Below are 23219 nucleotides of genomic sequence, written 5' to 3' on the forward strand. Positions count from 1 at the left end.
AAAAAACAAAATATAGACCAAGTACACCACTTGAGGAATTAAACTATTAAGAGTTATGATCCTAATGAAGACCTAGTAAACACCCAGATCCACTTAGAATGTCCAAAATGTGAACACAGGTCCAGAATGCAACAGTAAGCGGTAAGCGGTTTCATTAGAGTGAAACCGGTTTGATGAGAGAGGTGTTAACAAACCAAAACAAAAAGTTACTAGTGAATTGAAAACTAAAGTTACATATGAAATAAAACTACCAGAAACTATTATGAAACCTCAGCCAAAAGAAAAATATTTGCCCCAGATCACACTGATCTGATATAAATTCACCTTTAATTTGCATACACGTATTACTGAAGTGACTTTAGTCAGACCACTACCTAAACCAGAAAACTGTTCACCTTAACATGAGTAAGAGCTACTCTTAGTGCTCAAACAGAAGCCACACTTGACCCTTCCCTGAGACCATGGCCTCTACTAGGTGTACATGTATTCAAGAACAATAAGCAAAATCATTTTAGGCATTCAAATACAGGAATGAAAAGAAATAAGACTCATGCACACATCTAACCTTTTAAAGTAATAATGAGGATCTGTAGGGCATTTTGAATTGTGAATTGCAAAGACCATAATGTTCTGCTAAAGAGAGATTACCAGTTTTTGAACCTGCCTTTGAACCAAGGCTCCCTAAGAGCTCTGCTACTTATGCAGCATCACACCTGACACTTTGCTATGGCGATCCACTCAACAGATTATAATCCTGACTCCTTGGCTTTTTGGAGTTAATCATTTCAAAAGGCAGTGAACCGAACACATTCATTTAGCATGGTAAACTAGAGTTTTCTAATCGATTCCCCACCCCCACCGGGTCCTCTTTTTCAAATGAGAAAAAATAAAAATAAAAATAAAAATTATTTCATAGTTCTCAAATGGCTCTGAGAAGCTACTATTAAATTTTGCAGTGTAACTCCTTATTCCTTGTATAAATACGAAGCACAGGCATTAGGAAAAACAAATATGACTAGATATACTAATGAAAGCATAGGGGAGACAAACCAGTGACCCAAGTAAGAGGAGCCTGAGAAATATTATCTTTAAGTGATGGTGAAGTAATCAAACTTTTCTTCAGCACTACTTATGTCCTGATTTTTTCAGTGTGTTTTAAAAAAAGGTAATGGCACAATTTAATGGGTTAACCTAGATCCTATTTTACCAATTGTTCTTTAAACATTCTTAAGTGACTAAAATTGTATCTCCAACCCTACCACGTGCTTTCATGTGCCACAGATATCTTCCAGTAGGTTAGTAAGGGATGTTCTTTCTTCTTTAAAATGAACCTAAAAGAACGTGGCTAATTTTTTGCCTTTCATCAGGAACTCTCAAGTTACACATACTATTCAGCAATACCAAATGAATCTGTTAAAGGGAAAATATATTAAATCAAGGCTACCTAGACATGGATAAAACTAAACAAAATTAATCTGGCAAAGAAGAAGCTTGTGCTGTCTTTCTCACTATAGTGGGAAGAGTTGAGAGAGAATGGATTCTTTTCCATGTTACACTTTGAGACTGAAAGCTGATAGCACTTAAATATAACATGGCAAATATCCTAATTTAACCAAAAATTGCTAATGCAGGCCTTTGTTATTTCTTTTGTAAGTGTGATGAAGGATGACAGGAAGAGGGAGAAAGTGAAGAGCAGGAGGACAAGGAGTAGGTGATGATCACTATAGTATGGATTGTTCAATAAAACAATTTCAAAAGTACTTGTTCCTAAACTCTTGACATCTGTCTGCCACTTTCCACGAGAGAATTAAAGAGAGCATATCTGCTCAGTAGAAGAACATTTTTACTTATCTGGAAAGATAACTTCATGGATATATAATAATTTTATCTAGTGGGTTTAAGAAAATCTCTGTGATCTGATATTAAATTGGATTCCCAGGGTCTTGCCACAGGTTAACAGCTATAGAACAACTTACTTTTTCATTCTAACCAAAACAAAATAAATAAATAAAGCCATATGCCTGATTTCTTTGGTAAACTAAATTTAGACTTCAACTTTAAGATACATTTTGACACTAATATCTTTAAAATAACAAGATCGCCTTTCATTTGGGTCTTTTCCCAGTTAATTATTCACTGGCATTAGACTAGAAATTCCTTGGCCTCACCTTAAACCAACACTCTCAATTGCTAATTAGCAGACTATATACATTATCAACCAGAGAATGTTGTGCTTAAAACATGCATGTTCCATATGTATCTTATTAGGAACATCATTGCTTTTACTCCTAGAAAGCTCTCTTTAGCAAAAAGAGCCCCTGTTTAAACAAAAAAGTTGGCTGTTATTGAGGAAATTCTTGTCAAACTGCAGTTAATAGGTAGGGGCCAACAGGACACAGGATCCTTGTCTCTGAAACATCCTTAACATGAATCAAATGTAATCACTGAAAAAGCAAGTGGAAAGAAAAGCCAATAAATGCAGCTGTTATATATTTTCATAGTACCAGAGGATCCCAAGGAGAATGGCCATGAGCTAAACCACTACCATGAAACCAGACATGTCGGTGAGTCCATACCTTTTCCCAGTACTCTCTCTTCCAAAAGACCATGAGGCAGATGGACAAGAAACATAAATAAATAAGGTAGACCTAATGATTTCCTAAATATAAAGGAGCTATGGTCACATTAAGTGGCAACCTAATGACCACAATCTCAGTTTCATATACTGAGTCCAGTAAACCAAACTTTGGTGTCTGTACTCCACAGAATTCTCATACATCCACACTCTTCATCCAGCCACGAAGTTGTCAGTTCTGCCTGACTTGTTTGAATACTGTACTCGACGACAGCTGTCAGAAACAGTGCATTTGAACAGCTGCTATGACAGCTACAAGGGACTTGCCAGTTTAATTGGGCTCAATGTGACATTGTGCATTTTTCTAAACATAGAAATATCCACAAATCTAAAGAAATTTCTAATGGTCTGAACGTTTCCTTACTGGCACCACCAACTGGTAAGCCCAGTTTGAGTTACATCATCAGCCTCATAATATGACTTTGCCACCAGGCTGGGAAGAATTAAAAAAAAAAAAAAAAAAAGACAAAACAGTAGGAGCAGTTAGTCACACAAGAAAAGGGACATTAAGAGAGAGAGGAAATGGTAAGGAAGTCACATCAATAATCTCTTTCAAAGGCTGGCTGGTAGCCAAGGAGGATCCCACAGTGTCTCAGGATTTATTTCCAAAGGAAACGCATTCAGATGCCCTGATCATGGTGCCAACTGCAAACACAGCCCTGCATTATGGTGGCAGCCCCCCGGGGAGGGCGGAACGGCTTACTCTCAGCATCGGCGTGGAGGAACAAGGCTAGGAGTAGTAGCAGCGGCCTGGCTACGTGCACCATCCTGCAGCTTGGCAGCAGCGCGCGCTGGCGGCCTGGAGTCCCTGCCTCGGAAGCCACAGCGAGCCTGTCCGATCTGAAATTTCAGCTGGAATGCTTTCAGAGCCTGTCAGGGGAGATGAACAGAAAAGAAAGGAGAGAAAACACAAAGATGCTTAGATTTCTCACTCTTTCCCGCTTGTCCCATCACCACCACCACGAGAGACATAACCCATGGTAAACACACGATAAATTGTAATCGTAACTTAGTTTGTAAAATGTGACAGCCCCAGCACATCTTGTTTCCATTTTCAGGCCATCCTAAAGCCAACCACCTCGAATTTCACTCTCTGCTTATGCCACCCTTTGGGCAACGCTCTGAGAAGAAACTGTCCCTTCTTATGAACCATTACGTGAATACAGCAGTGGAAGACAGCACACCAAGGCTATGAGAAAGAGTTAAGGGGAACTCCTCTGTGCAGGATAAGTCTGTTATGGAAAGAATAATGGAAGCTGCTTTCTTGGCACTAGGTGAAATGACAGGGCTAATTCAACTTCCCCAGCTGAAGAGGAGAGGTTAGGCATTTTTACATGAGCACATTTGGCTTCTTCCCTGAAGATACATCAATAGTCGAGTCGAGTTTGGCTTCTGTAAGTCAAAACAATAGTTAGCATGAGCCTCTTTGACTTAACAGGAGTTTTATATGTCCCCTGGGCAGTGGCTTAGTTTTCTCAATCTTCTATATAAAAATCAGTAAGCCATAAACTAGTATTAGAGAGCCTACTGCGTGCAAGGCGTCAGCGATGGCACTTAGCACAGAGTGCCACAAGGTACAAGAATGAGTCAGATTTCATCATCTACAACTTTCCAGTTTAGTGGAGAAAGTTAGACAGATACATCAGATGGTTTGTACAAGTTAAAAACTGGTTAGTGCCAGGAAGGAAAACAAAATAATGCCATAGAAGACAGGATTAGGAAGGCCATCATAGAAAAAGCAGTGCCTCAAACTGGGTCTTGAAGGACAGGCAAAGCATTATTAGCAAGAAGAGGGAAAAGCACTCCAAGAAGTCTGTGCAAAGGGAGGATGTTGGGAAAGGAACTCTGGAAAAGATGAGTGTCTTGGTTTGGCTGGAGCAGAGTCTCCCAAGTGCCTACACGCATCAGAATCACCTGGAAGGCTTATTACAGCAGCTGGGTGCCACCCCCAGAGGCTACGGCTCAGTGGGTCTGTGCTGGAGTCCAAGGCTCGCATTTCTAACAAGTACCTCATAATGCTGATGCACCTGGTCCAGGGACCACACCGAAACCATTGGGTTGGAGTGACGGATCCATTAGGAAACCAGAAGATAAGGCAAAAAAAAGAGTTTCAGACAAAAAAAACAAAACAAACTATATGTGTGTGGAGGGGGGTGGAGGTGGGTGTGTATGTATATGTATGTACATCTGTATGTCATAGTGAGCCTTGAATGCTAATCTAAGTCAACCAGCCTGTACTTAGCAAACCACAAGGAGAGGTATTTAATGTTTGGAGCAGAGGAACAACATGGAACTAGGCTCTGGGCAGATTATCTGATGGCTGAATGTGGGGTGATATAGAGAACACTATTAGGCCATAGCAAGAGTCCCGGGCGAGAAGTAACACACACTGTAAGAGGGACGGTGGTCCCAGTGGGGGTGGAAAGAAGGGAAGCCATGATTAGCTCCAGCAATAATCTGAAGTATGACCCTTCATGTGGTAAGTAAATGTTCCTATAGAACCTGCAATAAATCTAGCACAGCACCTGACAGAGTAGGCTTTTAAACAGAGGGTGAGAGAATTTTGAATGCTATCACTTCCTCTATTGTGAGAACTTAAGAATGACAACTGGAATTCATTTGCCAAATGAAACAGTGTGCCTTTAAGTTTTGTATATTGGAACATTTGAAACACATACAAAATTCTTGACAGAAAATACTAGAGATATCCAGAAATACCCAAATCCCCTAAAATAACTTGTACTTTAAAAAGTATTGTAATACTGATACTATGGCATGTCTTTGCTGAAACTGAGCTTGATTGTGAGAATAAAGATTAAAAACAATATATTATCTTTTCATTACTATTCATGAGTGGTTTGAATGCAACAAAGATAAGCCTAAAAGGAAGGGGGGAATCATTCTCATTACCATTCTACCAGATAGTCTTTTTTTTTTCTTTTTAACAGATTTGTGGGTGGCATGAAGAAGCAAGTTACACACTGAAATGCATCTACTTGAAACCAAAAGCTAGCCAGCTGCTCCACATCAGCTATTGTTGTCAATCTCATCTGGAAAACAACTTATCAAGCAGTTCGCAGCTATCAAATGTTAAAATTCTCAAAACTCCACAAGAAAAGTGCTACAGAAATCAGCTCTCCTCCCCTCCCCCTTTCCCCATTCCCATCCTCATGCCAGCATTTCAAATGACAGCAAAGTCCAGGAGACATCAGTCTTGTCGGACTCAATTTATGTCTGTGGAAGCGTATCAGAGCCAACTGCTACATAACGACTCGGTGCGATTGCAGAGATGGAGGCATTATGAAATGCTCTCTCAGGGAAGAGGTGATTTGGCTTCCCCCCACTCAACTGGAGTGGCACAGAAAAACCAACTTCTTCCAAATGAACCTACAAACTTTACCTCTGGACTTGGAACACTGACAGGATCTACAGATGAACCCAGATATGAACATCCATATTTATACTTCAATGATCTATGCCCTTGGCCAAGATATGACAACATGACATGAGAAGTGTGAAGATAAAACCTATTCTAGACGTTCATTCCAACCAATCTCCACTCTGTATCTTTTTTATTACATAGAAACATTGCCAAAAAGGAATGCTGGCTTGCATATCAGTTAGATGGAATTTAAATTTTAGAACTGAAATGGGAGATAGATTTTCAAGGAAAAATTAACAATGAAAATAATGAGGATGAATCAATACTACGAGTAGTTTCCATTAGCCTAGAGAAATAGTTGCCAAGCTGTCTGCAGTGGAAAGAACAAGAAAAGGGGTTCAGAGATATTAAAAGTACTGTGGTTTAGCTTACATCACAAATTATTCTCCATCTGTCCAATAGCCCTCAGCAGAAGCTAACTCTGATTTTTACATTCCTTGCCCTTTTTGTCTTTCCTTAACTCTAATGTGCAGATCACATTGAACCATGTAGATGGGTTTAAAATAAAATGAAAAATAAATATTTAACATTCCGTTTTTTTACTGCTCACAACACAAAGATTTGAAGAAACAGTAATTTGCTGATCTCCAGTTAGTTGAATATCTACTTTTGTATTACGTACATCTGTGGCAAGAGACTCTAACAGTTCAGAGAGTCACTGTATGCAAAATAATTCATAATAACAAAAATACACTTGCCTAAAAGCCTTCACAGGGCACTCTTTCAAGTTTCCATAAACAGACACGTACCCAACTCGTCATCTTCAATTTAAGATTGTAACCCTTTTCTGTAATAAATATATTCATATTCAAACTAATATGAATGCTGAAGGATTTTTTTCCCCCGGCTTTATGTATTGTTAGTATGTTTCTGTAAATTGTGTTACCCTAAGAGAAAAAAGACAAAATTGAGCTTTATGTCTTTTAAAGATGTCCTTAGAGTCCCTTAGAGAAGTGAGTGACTACAGATTTTATGAAGGAAATGTGCAAAATAGATGTGGAATATCTTGTTGAACCAGGAATCAAGGAAGCTTTCAGAAACTACTAAGGAATAGCCAAATAAAAGGAGCCAAGAGACTGAAGCTCCCCTGGGCCAAATGCAGGAAAGTCAGAGAGGCAATAAGAGTAATAACTGCAATTAACTGAAACACAGTTATTTTTTTTTTACATATAACATTATTACATTATTACATTATACATATGTATAATATTACAACCCATGAGTGTATCCTTTTTTTAGTAATTTTTAAAAATTACACTGGTCACTCTAGGAGGAAGTTAAAGCATCAAATCATTATTCTGAAAAGAGTGAGAAAGGAAAATAATTTAGCATTTAAAAAAAAAAGCAACAACCAAAAAACTCCATAACTTAAAAAAAATACTACTGTCACTAGAAAATTAGATATCATTACCTCTACACATTTTTATTTTTTCCTCTTGTAACAATCTATATTCTCAATCTGAGACATCTTAGAAGCAATCACATCAATCACAATGATATTTAACCTGAACAAATGCATGTATGTATACATCCATGCAGAAAACCATTAATTAAGTTGGGGAGATGACGTGCTAAGGAGCAAGTCCCAAAACGCTATGACTTCTTTTTTATCAAGCCCCAAAACCAATCAGTTCTCAGTAAATCAACTAGAACAAGTTTCCAACCATTTAAGAGAAACAACCACTTGTACACAAGATGTGTTATAAAGAAACTCCAATTTTAAAACAGACAAAAGTAGGGCTGCTGTGGCAGAAGCTTGGGGCTGTGGAGCCTGGAGGTCAGAGCAAGCCTGGTGGGAGCTTCTGAGCCACCTGTGAGTTCCCTGTGTCCTCAGTTCACAGTTGCGACATGAGGACACAAAAAGAAAAAACAGAAATAATCTTCCAACTATTCACGTATTCTTGAGATTCTTCCATGAGAATGGCCCCCTAAAATATTTCATCACAGTCTAAGACAAGAATCCTCCAGTGCTGCCCAATAAAACTTCCTGCAGGATAGAAATGTTCTTTATCTGCACTAATAATTGACCACTATAAACAAAGTAGTGAAACTGGGGAAGTAAACATTTTATTGTATTTATATTTAAGTTTAAAGAGCCCCACAGGGCTAGTGGCTGCCCTTTAGGACAGCGCAGGCTATAGCTACATGTTTCAAGGGCACTGACTACCTTAATGTAAATGGCACTGACTACCTTTGGGTCATTCACTTTCTCATCCCTGTCCTTTACTTTGCCAAAAACAACTGTTTCAATTAAAAAAAAAAATGTCATAGAATGAAAAAGGAGGATCAGTAAGTGGTGAAGTATATACCTGGAAAATGTCCAAACAGAAATATTATTATTAAAAGGAAAAACAATGGTGTTTCATATCTTAGCTAGAAGAATTATATTTCTCATCATTGAAAGTCCCTGTCTGGGATACAGAAATGAGAACTGTTGACAGCAAAGACATGCCACATTCCACAGACAGAAAATGCAAATGGACTTCTACACATCTATGTGAAATAATTATTTGTATAGTTTTCATGAAATGGTCACATTTACTTAATATCAGTGAGAAATATGGAAAAGACATTCTTAAGTACATGCAGCACCAAAAGCCTCAATGTTCAGTGGAAGCAGTGATGAGAAAAAGAAGGGAAATGGAGAGGGGTTATTAAATTAAACAGTGAAAAATAACTGCACAACCAGGACTTGTCTGGATAAAATACTCAAATTTAAAGAATATAAAGAATTATTTTTATGAAAGAAGTACAAATCTCCTTAAAAACCTCCTCTTTCACATAATATCACGTAACCAAAGATTCTATTTTTGTGTGTGTTTTGCCCTAAACATGCTTTTATGACAATAAATTAGAAAAAAAATTCAAGAGAACACTTTGCATTTGTATGTATAAATGCAAAGTAAAAACTCAACCATCCAATTTTTGGCTTAGGCCATGACTTAATATAAAGACACTAGGTGTCTTTAAGTAAGCACACTATAATTCTTTTGAGAAATCAAGTGAATTATAAGAATAACTGAAACAGTATCTATCGATGTGGAAACCATAAAAGGTTCCTTATGTGTTTGGTTTTAATACACAGAGAGAGAAGCCAACTGTCTGAGCTTTACATAGTATGATTTGTTTTCCAAATTACTATTAATAATATCTCTCTAAGATTTCATATGACTCTACATTTGAGGCATACACAAATATTACTTACTTTTAGAAATGGCAAAATACATTATTAACTTTATTGTTTCTTTCTCCTTCGGGAAGCAAAAATGAGGTATGTCATGAGAAATGAACAGAGAGGAAAAGAAGACCTCATCTCCCTATTTTTTTCCCCTATAAACAGAATCATAACTCTTATTTGAAAGTTAGGATGGTTTTGGGAAAAGCACCTAATTTCTTTAAGTAATTATTGCATGTGGTAACTTTTATCTAGTTTTACATGACACTAGGGAAAACTGACAGTTCAAAAGTTAAAATACAGGTCTATTCAACGTGCTACTAGGACTCTGCTATTTGTTTCTTCCAAAAAGATATTTAAAGCAACCCAGCCACTCCCCACCTAAACAACAGAACACAGCTTCTAGTGTTTTAATCTTTGGGCATTCAAAAATGGATGTAAGCCATCATCCTAAATCACCATACTTGTTTTTCTTTTTCATTATATTAAATATCATAAAAAGTGTTTCTTTTTTAATACATGCAAAATAGTCTTTATTCAAAATGCATTTAGCTTTCAAAATCTATTATCGGAAAATATTGTCTTTATTTGCTTAATTTCTATCAATACGTAGTGGAAAAAGAAATCTAGCAGTACATATTTTACTTAGGTACTATAAAAATTAATTTTTTAATTTTGGGGGGACTAACCACTGCCTTTTAGCACTAATGACTTCTTCCCTTGATGTCATTTTGAAAAAAAAGTGAAGGACCTTTTAACTATTTTTATATACTGCATTACTAGAGCCCAGTGGAAACTGATTTGCCTCTCACAGGTGTTGTATCTACACCTCCATCCTCAGAGGGATCAAAGCTCTGGAGCAGTGGATTTCAGTTGAGAACAATTTTGCCCGCTTCCCAGGGGATACTGGAAATGTCTGGAGTGCTAATGGCATTTAAGGGATAGAGGACAGGGGTGTTACTAAATATTTTACAAGGCACAAGACAGCTGCCACAACGTAGAATTATCAACCCAAAATGTCAACAGTGTCAAGGTTGAAAAACATTGTCCTAGAACAGTAAATATTAAGAAAAATTTTTAATCAAAAAAAAAATGGTAGTTTTAAAGGCCAGTTTCTAGTCCATTGTTTTCTAAACCCACCAATTTTAGGTGCTTCCAGTGTAGTTTTAGTATGTAAACTCGAAACAGATTTGAATTTCTGGGCATGGCAGTCAAAACACTATGGATGACACCCAAATTTCCCTTTTCGTCCTAAGCTAGAACTGAAGTTGGCTTGCGTTATGGGAAGTTCAGTTCGCAAGCTCAGGCAACATAAATATTGCCACCAATTAAAAGGATGAATCTGTTAAATGGGGCAGACATTGCACTGATGTCTGTCAGTGAATAGACATGCTTCCCATCTCTCATGGTGGGGGCTAAGTTTCTCTGTGGGAACAGTCCCAGGATAGAAATACTCAGTTCCGAGCAGTATTCTCTCAAATCACTGCCAGCAACAGAGATAGAAAGCAAATGGTAAGAGGCCATCACGAATGGCTGGCGAAGATGAAATTGAGTAATATTCTATTCATTTTCCCAGTTCTGTCGTCAGGACTACTCCCATGCCTCTCTGGAAATCTATGAACACACAGACTGGAGGAACCGGGTTCTGTATGGAGAAACCACATAAAGTGTTCTTAAGTCAAACAGAAACTTAAAGAAAGGTAGAGAGGACAAGTATTATTAATCACAGATATTCAATATATACTTTCCTCCTCTCTCACCCCACACACTTATTGTTTTCAGTTATATTAGAGCCTTTTTTATTGTTAGTAGCTTCTCACATACCCTTCTTCTTGAATGAAAATACAGATTGATAAAATTTAGACAAAAATTGCAGACCACCTTGGGTAACTCCCTCATTAGCAGGCAATGGAATTAATAGCCTTGGGATACACACCTGGTTCGTCTCAAAGGATGGTTTAGAGCCCAGGCCAATTTTATATCTTTTATAGCATTCAGCTTCTACCATCTCTGACTTACTTCGATGGAGATACCTAGCTTAGGTAGCCGTGATTAATTCTAAACCAAGCAACACAAAGAAAAGTTCTCTCCTTCAGTCCGTAGAGAAGTGATATATATATATATTGACCCAAATGAAGGTGGAAGAAAACCTTAAAAGTGGGGTGTAGGAAGGAAGGATGAGAGAATTGCCTGGATAAAAGCATTTGAGAGTCATTATCCTAAATGAATAAATAATTCACAAATGAAAGTTTATTCCATGAGTTAAAAATTCTCTTTTAAGGGTCTATCTTTAACTCAGCAATCCATTATTATGTACTTCAGTCTCTAAGATTTTAGTTCATAGGTTTATGTCTGTAAGCAGAAATAATTAACCCGAAATAGACTTTTAAATTCTTACATGTTAGTAATTGAGTTAAAAGTATGCAGATGCATATTTATGCCACTTTAAGGTATATTTATTTTGCATATTATCATCAAGTTCTTTTTCATGGATCTTCTTCTGTTTTATCTACATTTTAACAAGAATGCAAGTTGACTAATTGGAAATAGATGGGAATGTGTTAGATGGTGAATTCACAGAGTTATACAGGACAGTTATCCAAGTGGAAAGATGCCAGCCTGAGTATACTTTATTATAAAGTTGCTGAGGGCAACACGGCCATATTGAAAAAGAAATGAAGACATACAATGGTTATTTTTCAAAAGCAGTTGGCATTAAAAAGTGATTTGATAATAAAGCACAAAAATTTCCTGCAGCAATAAAGGCACTATGTATTTCCCATACCAAGAATGTGTCAGACTAACAATGAAAAAATATTTTTCCCATAGTCACACTTTCAGAAAATATATTGGAGACCTCTGGAAAAAGGCTCTGTAAAAATACTGTCGTTTTTATTATACTTCTATAAAATACTCAAAAAAAATGCACAGTACAGATATCAAAAAAGGAATTTAAAGTCATTAAAAGCCTATTTACAAACTAGATGTGGTAACTTTCTCAATACTAAACTTTCTAGATAGATATCAATGGTAATTCTACATGAATGGTCCACGTGAGAAAAGGAAAAGGGAATGCCGAATAATAACACTGACCAAATTTTTTTGCTGAATTTAAGCATCATCATAAAGGCCTCTGAAACACCAGGGAATAGTCAGGCACTAACAGGAATAGGGGCAAGTCGGGGGCCTATGAGGGATGGGCTGAGCAGGCAGCTGTGGAAGCACAGCGGCCAGCCGTGTAGAGGGGAGGGGAAAAAAATTATTATTTGGTGGGAGATCAAGCCTCAAATTAAAATGCCATCTCTTTAGGAATTTCTCTGTGTATGTCCAATGATGTTTCCACCACAATCTAAGTAAACTGAACCTTTCTGTTAAGTGTCCTTTAATACTTTTTAAATCATACATTTAACCATGAACTGTTATCATAATACCATGCACAAAACTTGTGAAAAGCTATACTTTTAAAAATGTGCTCACTTGTTACCACAGCAATTGTCACTAGGGTGAAAGCTATCCATAGCATAAATCTTGATCATTTTCAAACTTACCACTTCAGAGTGGTGTGTACATTCCATACATAACGATAGTACACACATGACATAAAAAAGTAGTGCACGTTTAAAAATGCATGTGAAAATATGTATTTACATGTTATATATACCTACTATACTACTAAGTAACTAAACATATTGTCAAACACAAAATTAGAAATTTAAAAAGTGAGATAAAAAACAAACAGAAATAAAAGTTCTACAATTTTTTTCTAGGTCACACAAATCATTGGAAGTCCACTCCCCTAAACATTCCATAGTTTGGCTTCTTTTCACATATTTCAGGTGACAACAGATAAAAAGGAGAGCCATTACAGATCTGCCCACCAACCCCCTTGTGGAGTCAAACACTTGCTATAATAGCCAAATGTTAAAGGCTGTATGTGACAGCTGATGTCAACATGACATAACACACAGAAAAGACATCATTGTGTTTTGAGATTTTCATACAATGTCCTCACTTTATCATTGTAAACCATCTGTGCTAAGCTTTACATATCAACTGTGTTTTTGTTTTAAAAATGAATTCCTTCATTCTTTTGCTCCATGAATATTCTTGAATACCAGGCATGGTTATAGGACAAGAACCATAACACTGTACAAAACAACAAGATCCCTGATACATTGTTGAGAGGAGAGAGAAAAAGTATAAGAAATATAAAAAAAAACAAAAAACAAAAAACAAATTAACTGGGTAAATGCTGTAAAGAAAACACAGTAAGGAGGTAGAGAATAACTGGTCTTTGGGAAGGGTTGGGGGAGGCTTTAGACAGGGAGGCAGGGAAGGGCCCTAGAGAGGTGGGATGTGAACCCGAACCTGGAAGAAGAGCTTTCCAGGCTAAGGGACAGATGCCCAGGGCAGAGGATTGGAGGCAGAAAAGAGCTTGGTGTGGCTGGAGCCCAAGGAGCCAGGCAGAAAGTGTATGTGGTAGGCTGGGAAAACAGGCTGGGTCCCAATTGCACAGGGCCTGTAGGCCACATTGCAAAGATTGGACTTCATTTGAAATGCAATGGGAAGACACTGGAAGGCTTTATGTTATGTAGTGACATGATCTGAATTATATTTATATGATTTCTACAGTGGCTGTGTGCCAAAGGTTTTGAAAATACGATTCTCCCACCACCACCCACCCTGCTCTTAGTCTCTGTAGAGACTTCCAATCCATTTATTTGGACATAGCCATTGTGCCCTACTGTGAAGTCTTTTGACCCTTTATGAACATCTCCCAGTTCCACTTTCCAGGGATCCTATGGCAGCCCCCTTCCCAATTCTGTTTAAAAGAATCAGAAATAATGTGTTGCTTTTTAATGTTTTGAACTGCCATTCTCTGCTCCTACATAGCAACAGATCCTAGAATATCAAATGAATTTTCTTCATCCCAGGGTTCTTCCATAGGGAAGTTTAATACACTTTAGAATTTTTACTTGTAAAATAAAGTACCTGATGTTAGTGTTCATTTGCATTACTGAAAACTGGAAACATGTCTGCTTTCATGTACAAAGAAAAAGGTAGGCACACTGGATCTCTGTGGTCACACTTCCAAATCTGTGATTCTGGAAAGGCTTTCCACACATGCTCAAAAAAAAGTTTCTGAAGTTTGGTATATCAAAGTCTGGTTTTGACCCTTTTATACCTTGTCATGTTAGTAATGATACCAATACCCAACAGTACACTGGCATTCAGTCTATTAGAAGACACTGCCTTGCCAATAATTCTAAAATACTTTCTCTCAGGATTTAGAAGCTAGGTCGTGCTGTGAGTCAATTGTGGGCTTGGTTCCCAAATTAGCTTTTCAGTCTTAGCTATCTTTTATATTTCATCTCTAAGTCTTCACTCCAGGAACTCCTGCACTATTAAAGCAAGGCTTTTAACACCCCAACATGAAGTCATTTAATGACTTCCCTTTCCTGTTAGTTACCTAAATAAACTTGAAACTACTAGTATTTAACCTCTATGTCAAAAATACATTATAGAGCACTACAGTGTGTTGTACAGAGTGTGTAGAAGGTGACTGAAAATGCCACCTTTCTCCACATCTCAAGAGGAAGAATCTGTTCCCTCTCTGGTTGGCCCAGCCCTGACATTGGCCTTGGCCACAGAATAGGACAGAAGGAACAGAGTGTGCATTCTGACCCTGAGCCTCAAGAAACCCAAGAAACCTCAGGAAGCTGCCTTGCTTGCTCTGTTCCACTTGCTGATCTTGGGCCTACTGTCACCACCACCATTTGAATTAGCCCAAGCTAGCCTGGTGGAGGGTGAGAGACGGTGGAACAGAGATAAGCCACCCAGCTGCGCCATTGTAGACTGATCATTCCCCAGAGAACCTGGCAGCTGACCACAGACTCATGAACAAGTTGAGCAAAGATCAGCAGAGCCTGGCCCACAGTAGCAGAATCACCCAACTGAGAGCAGCCCGAACTGCTGACCCAGAGCATTGTGAGATAAATAAATGAACGCTGGCATAAGCTACTAAGTTTGGGGATGGTTTGGTATACAGCAATGGCTAGTGATACCAATACCAAAAGGCTAGATATTTATCTCATCTACAATCAAACAAGGATTCTTTTTTTATATGATATATGTTTTCTTCAGGACTTTACCACATTTTTAATACAGGTAGGCAACCTGGCTTCTTATGGTTTTGTATTAAGTTGGTCCTTTTTTGATAGCAATCAACTAGTAAAATCACTGTCATTAGCTTTCAGACTTTTTAAATGAGGTATTGTTATGTGATTTAAGAAAATTAGTAAGGTGGAACTATTTGTGCCTCTTTGCTCCTTCCTTCAACTATAATACGTCCTGTTTCATAGCTTAGAGAGAGTGAAATTGTTCTAAAATGTCTTTAACAATTGGACAAAACCATACAGCGTGATGCTCCTTCCTGGTGATATAGCTGAAGTGACGAATGTGTCTGAAATCTCAATTAACCTCACCAAATGTATGGGACAAGTAGTAGTGAGCATAACTTTATCTCCATAGATGCTGTTTTCTTTAAGCAGCTTCTGCCTGAGGATAAAGCCCACAGCTCAAGTTAGGTTAATAGTCTTAAAGCGGAGAAATTTCACTCAAGCTTTTTGAAGGAATGACATTTTGAACAGTACATGTTCCTCAGGCCAGTTTCTGACAGCACATTGGATGCATCTATCCTGGAATAGGAGCTGTTCAGCTTAACTAATTACTGGAATGTGTGAAAAAGGGAGAAGACGTGATGAATACTAAAACGAGTAAGTTAATGGAGCAACGTTGCAGAATACACAGTTGATATAAAAGTCAGTTGTAGTATATACCCATAATATAAATAATTGGAAAATAAACATTTAAAAAATGTGCCATGTACAACAGCATCAAAAAACACTTTTAAAACCTAGAAATAAATGTAACAAAAGTTGACAAGATTAAAAGCTTTAATTACTAGTCAACTAAAAGTTGATGGTATTAATGTAGCATTAGTAATAAATTAATGACTTAAATAAATGATCAAAATATGCTCCTGGTTTGAAAGACTCATTTTTGTGAAGATGTTAATTTTTCCCAAATTGATCTATGAAATCAATGTAATCCTAATATAAAATTCTACATATTTTTCTTGAGAAGTAGAAAAAATTATTCTAGAATTTATAAGGAAATGCAAAGGACCAAGAATAGCCAAGATGATCTTAAAAAAAAAAAACAAATGTTGAAGAACTAAAGAACACACTGCCAGTTACCAAGACTTACTATAAATTCACCAAAAATTAAGATAATGAAGAATGGGCTCAAGGACAAACATCCGAATGGAACAGAATAACAACTCTGGAAATATATCCACCTGTATTCATTCAGGCAGTTGATTTATAAACAGTTGTGTCCCTGTAGTACAGTGTAAAAGAATAATATTTTCAATTAATAGCTCTGGGTCAAGTGGATATCTACATGAATCAAAATTTATATTGACCTCCTACTTCACACCATACACAGAAACATTCTATATGTATTAGACACATAACTGTGAAATACAAACAATAAATGTTGTGAAAAATAACAGAAAATTATCTTGGGATAGGCAAAGATTTCTGAAACAAGACAAAGTAATAACAATAAAGACTGACAAATTGGAATTAATTAAACTTACAAAGCCTGTTCATCCAAAGATATTATTAAAAAAGGTCAATCCACAGAGTAGAATAAGATGTTTGCAGAACATATATGCACCACAGGCCTTACACTATTTATCCATTTTTTTTATTGTACTATCTGTCTTTTGCAGGGAAGGGGTAAAGATTAAAATCTTGAACAAGCACCTCACAAAAAGAATATACAAATAGCCACTAAACAAAATGCAAATTGAAATCACAATGAGAAACTACTACATACTTACCAGATATTTAAAATTAGAAATTTAATTTACGTTGGCAAGGTCAAAGAACAAATAAATGCTTATATACTGCTGATGGGAGTGTAAAATGGCAAGACCCCTTTTAAAAAATATTTTGTAGTATTTAATAAAGCTAAATATGCATCTAAACTATCACCCAGCAGTTTCATTTCTAGTTAAATACCCCATATTAACATAAACATTATTATGAAAAAGAGGCACAAACTAGAAATAAGCTAAATGCTCAATACCTGAGTGAATAAATAAAATGTGGTATACTCATAAAATTGAATATTTGTTTACAACAATGAATGAAATTCTGCTTAGAAAACTAAAGACAGCTTTTCTCGAAACTGCTTATGACTGCATTCTTTACCTCAGTTCCCCCCAATCCTTTTAAAGAAAATAAACTGGTCTCTAAGAATAATATAAGTCAAAGTTACACACAAATTAAAACTGAGCTCAAATTATCTTGGAAACATACACAGAAGGCAGAAATAATAACTGGCCAGCTCAAAGCATTGAGAATCTACAGACTTATGACTTTCAGTAGCTGGGATCAGATATAGCCTTTCAGTTCCAGGCAGGAGGAAGACATACTGAAACACGATGACGGAACCCATGTGGAGAATGAGAAATGGCGCCTGGGTCCAGGAGGCACAGTATCATCCGAAGAAAGTAGCAGAGACAAACAGTCAAGGGACCAGAGTGCTAGACCAGCTTTTGTGCTTACTTTTGTATTGATCATGGCCAATGAGCCCCCTTCTCTGTCTCAGTTTCCTTAGCTGCTCTATTTTACAGCACATACTACCTACAACATGTAATTTGTTTGTTGTTTATTGCACTCATCCCCATTAGTATCCACAAGTACAGGAAAATTTTAAAACCTTGTTAAATATTCAAGACTTATGTAGAAGTTTGTATATGAAATATGTACAAGATGAGCTTATTTTGCAAAATATACCAAAAAAATACAGCAAACCCAGCTGCAGTTTTTCAGAACTCACAGGGTGATGGTGGTGGTGATGGTGGTGGTGGTGGTAGTAGGCGAGGTCCTGGCTTGACCATTTAGCTACACTGACTGTTCACTCTTTGAAGGGCAGGTCTTATAAAGCCCCAGAGTTGTAGTTTTAATAAGAAATTACTTCCCAGTCTTCAAGCTTACTCCATTTTCAGGACCTTCCTAAATATGTATATAAATAGGTAAAAGGAAATAAAAATCCTCAAAATAATAACCTGATTTCAGGAGCACATTTTCTTTTCTTTGCATATAATAGGAAGAAACTAGATTAATGATAAACCCAGAGACTTAAAATATGGTCACAAGGAATCGATAAACACATATTTGTGAATGTCAACTCTCTGTATCCCACATCCTGCTAATAATACATGTCAGATACAAAGAAGATTAGACTAGGGCAATGCCTCTAAGGAAATTGCTAATTGTTTGGAACTACAGGAATGTGAAAATTAAAAACGCATGGTAATATGTGTCAGGAATCAAATAAATGGTTTGAATAGCAAACACTCATATATGTTTGGGAGAGGAAAATAGGACCTCAGTTGTCAGAAAAGATCTTTTGAAATTGATGGTATCTGACTGGGATCTTGCAGAAAATGTAGAATCTTGATGTGAGAGGGCTCAAAGTCATTTCAATAATAAGCATAAGATTATGTTTGTACACTGATAGACAGTGACTGCAGTGGAGTGGGTAAGGACTTGATAATACAGGTGAATGTTGAAACCACAATACTGTTCATGTGAAACCTTCATAAGATTGTAGTATCAATGATACTTTAATAAAAAATAAATAAATAGGCATAAGATTTAGAGGTTGGTATGTTCAAAACATTTTCAGGAACCAAAAATTTGCCATTGTATATATACCATGGTTTCGATATGACAAGGAATTAAGATACGAGTAAAACCAGTTACGTGGTAAGCCTTCAAGGCAAGCTGAGTTTATCCTTCAGGGCAGTAAATCTCAAACCATCAGTAGAAAAAGTAGAGATAAAGCTGGAGTTCTCTCCCAAAGGGCACATATAAACCTTCAGTGTCTTAAAGGAAAAAGATCAGAACTATGCTGATAGCAAAATGAACTAGATAATAATATATCATAATACTACATTCCGAAAATGCTTATTCAAATTAACTATTGCCATGATAATATAATTTCAATTTTGTCACAACCGGCATCAGACATTTCTGATTTCCTTGGAATCAGTGTCTATAGATAACACATGACATCCATTTTATAATTTGAAATTTTGATTCCACAGAAGCATCCCAGTGCTTGTCCTGATGAAATGTTGCATTCCCCACTTTGTCATTATCTTATTTTAAGAAGGCTCTGGAGACAGTTCCTGACATCTCCATGCTTTGACTTCCATCTGTGTGATAGATAATAATGGCTGCCTCTTCCTTACCTCATCAAAATCAGTGAGCAACAAAAGCACATTAAAGTCAGGGATGCAGGAAGGATCTTAAGGAAAGAAGCTTTTGTCCATTGCCATTAAAAACAAAACAAAATGTAGCCAGCCTTCCTCAGTTCAGGTTCCATGACATAATTATGCCCTACAGAGTATAATTGGAGTGATTCTTTTTAAAATTCTCCCAAGGATGGCACAAAACTAGTAGCATTCCAGATGCACAAGCCAGACATTAACTCATTACATACAGTAGATGCCTTAGGGCATTAGGACTTCATTTTCTTGTGAACTCATGATGAGAAGAGCTGACGCTGTGTTATCTACACTTTAGGCTTTGCTATTTGATATAATTTTATTTAAAAAAAAAGAAAGCTCTGTGCTTATGGCTGTGCAGATCGAAAGCCTCACCATATTCTAAAAAAAGGAGGATTGTCTGGGGTAATACTAGACTATGCCCCAAATTTTGGTATGTTACACGAATGCAATAAAGAAGGAAGAAAATAGTATGTGTTGTCATACTTTACTGTTTACAAAGAGTTTTTTGAAAAGAATTTCTGACAATACCTAATATTTGTGGAGCTCATTAAAAATTCTACACAATGTGCTTCTGTAAGGCAAATATCCTTCTTCCTGTTTAAGAGATGAGGAGAATGAGACCCAGGGAAGAAGGCCTTCCTAACATCTACAGCCTGTGTGAAGCAGAGGCTGGATTTTGAGTTAGTTTAATTACACAAGAAGGCTGCCTCCCTTGTAGCTATTGAGGCTCATGAGAGCCACTCCAAGTAGCATTTATCTTCACATGAGGATAAGAAAACTGAGGTGCAGAGGGGTAACCGGTGTTTGGCTGCAAACCTCAGGGCTAGCACATTTCTGACTGCAAATCTTACATAGCTTACCAAGACATGGCTGAGATGAAAAAACAAGTAGACCAAGATGACTGTTAAGGGTTGACTTGGGTTCTGAGAAAGTTCACATGGAAGCCTTAACCCCCAAATTTCAAAATGTGACATAATTATCGATGGGGATCTTCACAGAGATAATCAAATTAAAATAAGGTTATTAGGTGAGCTCTAATCCAATAGGATCTTACAATAGCCCTTGTAAGAAGAGGAGTTTGGGACACAGACATAAATAGAGAAGACAATGTGGAGACACAGGAGAAGATGGCCAGCAGCAAGCCAAGGAGGGAGGCCTGGAACAATCCTTCCCTTGCAGCCCTCAGAAAGACCAACCCTGTGAAAACTTGGACTTCTAGCCTCTAGAGCTGACACAGCACATTTCTGTTGTTGAAGCCACCCAGTTGGCGGGGCTTTGCTATGGCAGGCCTAGGAGACTAACACAATGGCAAGCACTGACCCAAACAAAATCAAAACTAAAACTTTAATGGTGAAAATTCACAAATTAAATAAGTGCAAAATGACTTCTTTGGCAAATTTGTAACAGTTATGGTTCTGAAGCTTTATATTAAAGCTGAAAATCACACTGAGACTTTAGAACATTTTGTCTAATGTAACAGATTAAAATCCCATTATTGTTGGCTAAAAAAAAGGATCTGTACCATCATAAGGTTAAATATTTAGTTTATTAATATACTGATAGCAATATGTTAATATATAAAATATTTTAGTTTATTAATTAATCATTATTAATCACTGCTTAATCAATATGTGTTTTTTGGGGGGAGAAATATTAAACACCTTTATTTAAAAATTGTCTACTTGATTCCACAAAGATAATTCTAGGTATTATATCAAGAATCTATATTAGTGATTATTTATAATTCTAGTACCTAATAAAACCAAACATTCTTTTTTTCTAACTATATACTCTTTGCAATAAGAGATCATAATCTAACCACATCATATTCTGAGTCCTGTGGTACCATTTAATTGGTCAGAGCACAGAACTGTTATTTCTGAAGAAGATGATGATAAAGTGATAATGAGGAAGGTAACCTAAATTTAATGTTCTTTGGGATGATCTTTCCATGTGAGGATTTGAAAGAGATGAACAGAAAAATGCCCAATAAATGTTTTAGTGCACTTATTATTGTTATTATTATGCAATCACTTTGTTAAAATAGTTCATGTTAAAGTTAGTATTGAATATAAAAAGATTCAGGAATTATGTGTATTCAGCTAGCTGTACACTATTTTTAATTACATTTTCTTTGTTTATTTCTTTCTAAATGCTTATAACAAAACTATATATATATATATTTTTTTGTATTATATTATAAAAGTATATATATACCTATATATATAAAACAAAGAAGGAAAAATATGTCCTATGTACTAGAGGATATTCCCTAATCATATGAATCTCTTTTTAATTAATTTTGCCAAGGAGGTGACTGCCCTTTCAGCCCACATAATAACTAAGTAACTTTTAAGCTCACAATGGTGTTCTTCAATTAAAAGTTATTTTTTAATTTTCATTTTCATCTCTGTTATTGCTTTACAGGAGGCAACTAATACTTTAAAAGTTATGTATCTCCGTCCCTCATTTTCATCTCCCTTAAATTTTGCATTGTACTGCACAGTCTTCTGCATCCTACAAGACCCAACAATATATTGCCTTTATGTAACAGTTAATCAGTTTTTAGTAGTGTCCATTTTGCTGTTCTAGATCCAATGAGTATTTTAAACTGGTGGTGTCATTTTTTATTCTCTCCTCATTAAAGTCCCTTTTCATTTCAGAGGCTTTTCTTCTCACCTCATCCTATTGCTTCTTAGGACTTTCTTCTCTTTCATGGAGGCCTTGTGTCTTCTTTCCTACTGAGGGAGTAAAACATTCATTCAAAATTTTCTCATAGTCATTGAAATAAATCCTTTTCAGAGATGTAGTACTTTTCTTCTGAGGTCTCCAGAAAAGCTTCTTTTACCCTATACTGAAGCATTATTTCAAGGATTCAGGATTGCTTATTTATTATTATTTACTACCCTCAAATTCTGACAGACCTACCCAGACATGATGTTTGTCAACACAGTAAAGTTCATCCCTGTCCCTTCTCTCCTCATGAGGCTACTGTAACCTGTTCCTTATCTGGGCAGCCAGAGCACTGATAGCTGCAGCTGGTCCAGCAAGGCTTTGCTGGACCAACGTAAGGATTTTCTATGATCCCAATGAATGATTCTCATGAAAGACACAAAGGAGAAGGAAAGACTTGAACAGCAAAGATGGAAAATGAAAGTGCTCAATGGACTGGTCATTTCAAACAATGGTGCAGTAGAAAGTTTGCTGATTATTTTTCTGAATGGCACAAAGTCAGGATCTCTGAGTAAAAGGACATTCAGGTGAGGGAGTATCAAGGAGTTTCCTATCTTTTTAGGGAGTCACTCTCCATTCTTAGAGAAACCACTTACTTACTTTTTGTGTTCCCTTCATCCTACTCCACTGGCATCATACTGATGATAACATTCTTTGGATTACAATTATACCTGTCTTTCAGTTTCAGTTTTAGTTTCTGATATTACTCAATTTGTATTTTTCTGGGGTCCACAGAATATTTTCCTGGTAAAATAGTTTATATGAAGTTAAGAGCTGCCAGCCTAACACCTTTTTTAAAGGAAAAGGCTTAGGCATCTATACACATATATGTATGTATATATATATATATATATATATATAT

The 23219-nt window shown here is 36.6% G+C and overlaps 1 protein-coding gene across 26 annotated transcripts in view; it reads right to left on the reverse strand.

Moving 5' to 3' along the window:
- PTPRD (protein tyrosine phosphatase receptor type D) overlaps positions 1–23219 on the reverse strand; it is a 1529902-nt gene that overhangs the window by 390733 nt on the left and 1115950 nt on the right. For all 26 annotated transcript variants that reach the window (XM_057498672.1, XM_057498671.1, XM_057498666.1 and 23 more), the window contains one exon: positions 3339–3505. In XM_057498672.1, the coding sequence (XP_057354655.1) occupies positions 3339–3402 (64 nt within the window). In that variant the 5' untranslated portion in view covers positions 3403–3505. The remainder of the gene's footprint in view (positions 1–3338; positions 3506–23219) is intronic.

Source organism: Manis pentadactyla, chromosome 3, assembly GCF_030020395.1.
Source record: "Manis pentadactyla isolate mManPen7 chromosome 3, mManPen7.hap1, whole genome shotgun sequence".
NCBI lineage: Eukaryota > Metazoa > Chordata > Mammalia > Pholidota > Manidae > Manis > Manis pentadactyla.